This window comes from Haliaeetus leucocephalus, unplaced genomic scaffold, assembly GCF_000737465.1.
Source record: "Haliaeetus leucocephalus isolate CR32 unplaced genomic scaffold, Haliaeetus_leucocephalus-4.0 Scaffold174, whole genome shotgun sequence".
In the NCBI taxonomy this organism is placed as follows: domain Eukaryota; kingdom Metazoa; phylum Chordata; class Aves; order Accipitriformes; family Accipitridae; genus Haliaeetus; species Haliaeetus leucocephalus.
The window spans coordinates 1,244,840-1,252,128 of record NW_010972610.1 but is presented as its reverse complement, the minus strand read 5'-3'; the positions used below and the strand labels follow the sequence as shown (position 1 = coordinate 1,252,128).

At 48.4% G+C, this 7,289-nt stretch overlaps 1 protein-coding gene across 1 annotated transcript; it reads right to left on the bottom strand.

The window, feature by feature from the left end:
* Positions 1-5,721: 5,721 nt before the first annotated feature.
* On the bottom strand, positions 5,722-7,065 carry RXFP3 (relaxin/insulin-like family peptide receptor 3). Its single transcript, XM_010563993.1, has one exon. The coding sequence runs from the start codon at positions 7,057-7,059 to the stop codon at positions 5,722-5,724; it is 1,338 nt and encodes a 445-aa protein (XP_010562295.1). The 5' UTR covers positions 7,060-7,065.
* Positions 7,066-7,289: the final 224 nt, after the last annotated feature.

The following is a 7,289-nucleotide window of genomic DNA, read 5'->3' as shown; positions in this document are numbered from 1 at the left end:
GTTGAACAGGACTGGCCCCAGTATTGACCTCTGGAGCACACCGCCAGTCACTGTCCTCCAGCTGGACTTTGTGCTGTTAGTCACAATCCTTTAAGCCTGGCAGTTCAGTCAGTTTCAATCCAGCTCATGCCCACTTATCTAGTCCATACTTTATCAGTTTGTCTATGGGGATGTCATGGAAGAGAGCATCAAAAGCCTTATTTAAGTCAAGATAAACAACATCCACTGATCTCCCCACATCCACCAAGCCAGTTGTCTAATCAAAGGTTACCAGCTTAGTCAGATGTGATTTCCCCATCATCTAATCATCATTTCCCCATCCGGGCTAATTGTTGGTAGCTGTGAATTGAGAACAACTTTATTATCTCAGTTTTAGTATTTGGCCTGAAAAGAAAATTGAAGGTATTTGATTTTCAGATTTCTTGTCTAAACTGATCAGAGACTTTTTCACAAAGACAGAGAAGTCATTTTTTCCACAAGGTTCCAGTTTTATCTAGCATGAGATTAGATATGACTTCTGAACAAAAGTGGAAAGGTTCATTGAACAATGATGCCAGAAGTCAGTGTTGAATAGTTAATTTGATCATTGTGCAATGAGTGTACTCATTCAGTTGGTCTGTGCAAGGAAAAACACTGGTCCTTGGAGACTTAGTATCTCATTGTTCCAAGGAATGGATGAGTGAGGGAGAGAGTTGTTATCTGAGTGAGCTACCTTTATTTAGTTATTTCCCACACTGAATATTCTGCCAGTCCTCCCCAAGCAGGTAGGTCAAGGTTTCAAAAAACTTGCACAACTAAATAAATTGTTTCTGTCTCCAGCTGTGTTTTTGGCCTGATTTGCTCAGCCATCCTGTGAGTCTTTATTTTACAGTTAAGATTTTGGGAAGGACTCTGAGGCTATGCACAAACATAGGCTGAGAAACCTGCACATATCTGCAAATGCATATGGATTTGAAAGGGACAGTTCTAAGGAAAACAACTCCCTGCAACTAAGGAATATATCTAAGACATGTTACCAGCTACATCTTAGCAAAGGAATGAGTTAACTGGTTTCCCAGCCTTTTCTTGCAGACTTTGTCTCAACTGCCACTGCACTGACTGATGCTGAGAATCTACCCAGAGGAGAGTCTTATTCCTGCTTAATCATGATAAAAGATATTTTCAATACCCCCCTCTGAACAGATTAATCAGATGTCTCTTTTGAAGCAGGAGAGAAATAACCCTGCCTAGAAACCAGAGATCCAAGCTCCCAATCTCATATCCTTGAGCTGCACTGCACCCATACCTATGCCTGCTCAAGCTCAGGGATACCGATTAGATCAGAGCTTCTGCACAGGCACTCAATTGAATAATCAAGTTTTAAAGCAGACAGTCGTGAATGGGAATGAAGGAGCCTGGATTTTTTTTTACTGCTAAAGCAAGTGCCAGAATAACTCAAAGAGAAAGTGAAGCAATATTTCTACCGAAGAGGCATTTCAAAGGGAAACCTGGAAATGCAATTGGAGTTTGTTATTACATTAAAAGCTTGGTTAGTTATTGGGGGGAGAGATACTTAAAAGTCCTTAGGCAATCAAAGTCAGTGCCTAATGAGAATATCTGGGCTTTAAAGGTTCTTTCAGTTTGTCACTAGATGTCAGCCTGCACCTTCGAGTCCCTATCATTCTGTAGCAATGTGCACCTCTACCAGCAGCCCACCAGGAAACTCTAACAGGAGGAGACCCGTCACAAAAATCTCTTAAAGAACTCTTAAGTATTGTTTTGTATCCTTCAGCTGTGTTTATTTTAGTCCATGAAAAGGTGATTGTTACAAATGAAGACATGAACATTTGGAGAAGACAGGAGTGGTTTTGAAGCGGGCTATACTGATTACTTAGGAAAGTCCCAGATACCCAGTAGGATTTATTGTTGTAAATGTGTACTCTCAATGCTGGAGCTGGAAAGATCTGCTCAAGCTACATGCCTGATGCTGTGTGCACACTCAGAGCAACTGCCCGTTCCTTGCAATGCTCTGGCTGGTGCCCCTGTCCATGCAACACAAAGCCCAGATTTCACACACTGATAGTTGGGTCTCGCAGCACACATGAAGCGAAATTTCTCTCTGCTCATGCACAGCTAGAGCAGCGCTCTTTGGCCATGCTGGACCCACTGATCCACACAGCCTGAACTGCTGGTCTGACCTAAACCAACATTTGGCCAATTGTGGATGGGTTGTGCCTTTTCGAACAGCATATTCATGATCTACACCTGGTGGATCAGTGGCTTAAGAGAGAGCTGCCCTTTAAGCCCATAGTCTAGTCCATACACACCCAAGGTATTTTCCTGCTCAGATGATTTGCCAAATGTATGGGTTTTTTCTGCCTTTAGTGATCAGATACCTGGGGCTTCCTCTGAGCATGGTATCGTGCTAGTATTCTGGGCTAACTATAGGTTGTTCTATATATCATCTATTTTACTGTGGTGTTTTGCTGGCATAAAATTATGTCTACATTGACATCCACAAAAGCACATGGGTTTTGTCATGCTGAGCACCGCAGAGGATGTCATTTAGGCAGTTTGCTATCTACTGAAATTCATATTTATGCTTTAGACACCTGGATAGCTTTTTATGTAATGCATAAGAACATTTAAGCATCAGGATAGGGATTAAAATACCAGCAAGCCAAGCAAGAAACGATGCTGTTCAAAAGCAAACACTAAAAAGAGAGTCTGGCTTTGAGATTCATCCCCTCTTCTTAATTCAGGTACTTTCTCCTGGCCTACAGAGACACGGTTAGATCTCTCTGAATTCTAGAGTTAAGTGTTCATGGTATCCTTTTTTCACACAACAGTGTAGCTTGCTTCATCTGCTAGCATAGGTATTAGGACTTTTTCCCAGAACATGTGAGACCCAAATGCATTTCTTGCAAATCCTTTGACACATTAGGCTGCTAGACTTATGGGTCTAGAAAGCTCTCAGGCTCTTGCATGGCAAACTGAAACTTCAGTTGAACCAGGACCTGGGAACAAGTTAATTATTGTTCTCAGAAAGGGGAGACCTAGAATTCAGACGTGGATCCAATTTCTCTTCTGTATTTACAAGGAAAAAAATCTTGTCACTTCGTCTTTGGGGCTCACACCTTAACCACTATGCTGCAAAGTAGCATTCGAGGGCTTGCTTTCCCTTTATGATTCAGCAATGGTGAGCAACTCATGCAACAGGGAACTGTTTCAAGCCAGAGGATTTGAGCACATTCACGGAGTAGCCCAGAGATTCAGTCATTCCTCAGGGATGTGGAAGGCGGGGGGGGGGGAAGCTGCATCTCCTAGGCTGTGGCAAAAGCTCTGCCCACTTATTTAACACTTCAAAAAGGGAATAGGAAGGAGAATAACCTGCACATGCATTGAAGGTGGGACAGGAGAAGCATATCTAGACATAGATACAAAGGGATGGGGGTAATGAGTTAAGTGTACATCCCCTCCTAACTTAGTGTGGCCTGGCACAGGGTGTTCTGTGTTGGGATGCAGAGCTGCCTCCCTCGCTTAGGGTACACACTGTGGCCAGTCCTGACTGAAAGATCCCCATGAAGCACAGAGGTAAATGCTACAGACTTAGGCAGATTTAGGCATGCTCAGGAGCAGACTTATAGGCACAAAAAATTTTACTAGAAAAAACTTTTAAGTACCTACAGACTTCAACTGGCAGCCATGTCAGGACTTAGGAACTTGTTGTACAGTACTTAGATGCTCAAGTTCTCTGTGGATATATCTGATTTCTTCAGAGTCTTTGCATCTGTATAAGTATGTCCATCAGCTGCCAGCTCACTTCTGCTGTTCTTCTCCAGGCACCTGTTATCTTCCCAGTTAGCAAGCACCCAAGACAGTAGTGGAAGTCCTCTGCCTTGAAAAAATACAACAACAGCTTCTCCTTGCAAGTACCAGAATCAGCTGCTTCCAGACCAAGCCTGAATTTTACAACAGGAGTTACCAATATGTACAGTAAGCCTAACAGAGTCTGCAAAGCATAATTGCCACTAACGGCACTGCAATTTTCTCTGGACAGAAATAGCAAGTTTGATCCACATCAATACTTAGAGGTGCCAAAGAACCCTCTGCAGAAATGCTTTTTTAGCAGAGTTGGGCAGATGTTGGAGTTAGGCTGCAGGGGAAGGGGCTAGAAATAGAGAGGGGTTTTGAATACTGTATGTATATATTAATCCCATATGCAGTATTGGGGATTAATGAACTTTCGTTTTGGCAACAAAATCAGAACTGTTGCATTTTTCCTGTCTTTTAAGAGAAAAAATTTGATCTTTCCATTTTCTTATAATTTAAAAAAATATTTTAAAATGCAAATATATATGCCTTACCATAAAAAGTTTCTCAGTTTAAAATTACGCTTTTTCATGCCCTTAAAAGTTCATTTCAGATCAACATAAATTTATTTCCCAGATGTTTCTCTGGTACACAGGCTGGGACAGGCATTGTCCCTGCCCTTCTCCAGGGTGCGAGAGCACTGAACTGCAGGCTCTAGGGCTGCTCACACCAGAGGAATTGAACTGGAGTTAATTGAAAACACTGGCAAGTATCAGTGCAGACCCTTAACAAACAATTTAGCAGAACAAAAACCTTTGTGCTTGGTTTTAGCTGAACCCAAAAGTATCCCAGAGCAAGCAGCTTGAAGTGTCTATGATTTGTTTCTTTTTCCCTTTTTTATTTGTGGTTGTGCTGATTTCCTGGAGTGACATACAAACAGTCTGAAGCACAGCATGAACAAAGCCTGCAGCCTCAGTCCCCTTGGAGAGATGGCTGCCTTGCCACACACGGTTTGGGGCTGTGAGTTTCCCCCCACAGCAGCCTGGCGAGAGACTGGGGAATAAGATATCAGGGGGCTCACACCCTCCCCTCCAAACCCAGGCAAAAGCATCACCTCTCCATGAAGCTGCAAGTCCTGTCCTTGGGTTTCTCCTTGGCTGTCTGGGTTGTTCTGTATCCTGGCAGCAGCAGAGGGGTTGGGGTGAGCTGGAAAAGCAGATCCTGCACAGGTCGGGAGGAGAGCAACAGTGTTCCTTGTCCCCTCTCCTTCCTGGTTCCCTACAAGAGGAGAAAGGGGCCAAGCCTGAACAAGCAGGAGCCTTGTACCCACTTGTCCTGGCTGTTCCCATCAGGGCAGGTATGAAATAGGACATAGGCTGCCTGATCCCTGCGCCCTCCCTGGAGCCCAGGGAGCAGTGACCACAGCCGGGTTGGCATCCTTTACAATGCCACACAGCAGTGACAAAGCAGCCCAGATCCCTCCTCCTGCCACAAACACACACACAGGGGTGGGAGGCCTGCTGGCCCCTTGCTGCTTGTGCCTCCAGGTTGGGGGGACACAGCTGAGGCCTCCCAGCCTTGCTCCACCCCATCCAGCCCCTCTCCTCCCTATGGGGCCCTGAACATCCTGCATCTTCCCCAGATGGAGTCCCATCACCCTCCCCAGTTCCTCTTCCCCAGAACAGGTACAAGCACTAAAAAGCATCTCCTAGAGACACCCCAATCCCCAAAGCACCACCACTGCCTCCTCCTATTCCTCCAGTCTGGTGGACATTTTCAAGACAACAATTTCAGTCAACAAGCCTCTGAGAGCAGACACAGCCCCAAAAGAGCATCCCTCCTCCCCTTGTCCCTACCAGGCACTCCATATCCCAGGGCCACATCTTGCACAAATCCCACAGTCCCACCCCCCAGAGCCCCCTTCCCATCTCAGCAGCGCTGATCCATGGAGCTAGCAGGCAGCAGGTCATAGCGGCTGCTGTACATCACCACCCCAGGGGGGTAGTAGGCGACCTCCGGCTGGACGGTTGCAGCAGGGGAAGAAGCAGTGACGGGGTGGACAGGCACCAAAGCGTTCAGGGCCTGCTCCTCCTGCTCAGGCTTGGTGGTGTCGGTGAAAGGACGCATGGTGGTGAGGGAAGGTGAGGTGATCCGCCAGAGGAGGCTCTTCAGTGCCTTGCGGAACTCCCTGCGCATGAGGCAGTAGAGGATGGGATTGAGGCAGCTGTTGGAGTGTGCCAGGCACACGCTGATGGGGAAGAGGTACAACTGGGAGAGGAAGTACTCAGTACTGAAGTGCACCACGTTGAGTTTGATGAGGATGCCCCACGTTGTGAGCGCTTGGTTAGGCAGCCAGCACAAGAAGAATGACAGCACCACAATGGACACGGACTTAGTCACTTTGGAGCGGCGCTTGGTGCTAGGACCGCTGCAGGTGCTGCCAACGTGCCTGTCACTGATGAAACGTACCAGGAGCAAGTAGCAGAGGCTGATGACGGCCAGTGGCACCACGAAGCCCAGCAGCACCTTCTGGATGTGGTACAGACCCAGCCAGAACTGGGCATTGCTGCCTCGGCCCTCGGGGAACTTGACGAGGCAGAGCACATCATCAAAGACGGTGGCGGTGGTGGAAAAAATGGCATGAGGCAGTGAAGCCAGGATAGCTGACAGCCAGATGAGTGCACAAAGCCACTTGGCGGAGCAGCAGCCACGCAGTGGGTCACGTCGCCGCTGATTCTTCAAGGCGGAAGCCACAGAGCGGTATCGAGCCACACTCATAGCAGTGAGAAAGAAGACACTGGCATACATATTCATGGCTGTCACATATGAGACAATCTTACACATCGCCTTGCCGAATAGCCAGTTGAAGTCCAGTGCGTTCTCCACTGCCCAGAATGGCAAGGTCAGCACAAACTGGAAGTCAGTCACTGCCAGGCTGGTCACGAAGAGGTTGATGGAGGACTTTCTCCAGCCTTGTTTGCTTTTCATCAGGTAGAGCACAAGCAGGTTGCCCACCAGCCCCAGGGCGCACACCACCGAGTACACGAGGGAGATGACAATCCGCACCACGTCGGAGCTGTCCCCCTGCATCCCATCGGCTCGCTCCAGGTTGATGTTCTTGAAGAGCTGCAGGAAGGACACGTTGCTCCTGTTGCCCATCTGGGCGCCCTCCAGGAAACCCAGCGGCGCGTCCCAGGACTCCCAGTCCGTTCCTTCCTTCATGCCGGCGGCTGGCGAGCAGGCACCGCGCTCGCAGGGTTCGCCCATCCCATGCTAGGGAGGGCGACGGGTCGGCGGGAGCCTTTCCCCAGACCCCCCGAGTCAGCAGCAGCGGGCAGACTCTTCGGCGGGCGGGCTGCCGGAGCGGGGACGGGGTCTCTCCGGCCCGGCGGGTCCGAGCGGCTGGCGCCGAAGCCGCGCCGCGCCGCGGTTATATCCGCGCCGGCGGGGCCGGGGCATGCGCGGTGCAGCGGCGGAGCTCTCCCGGGTGCTGAGGG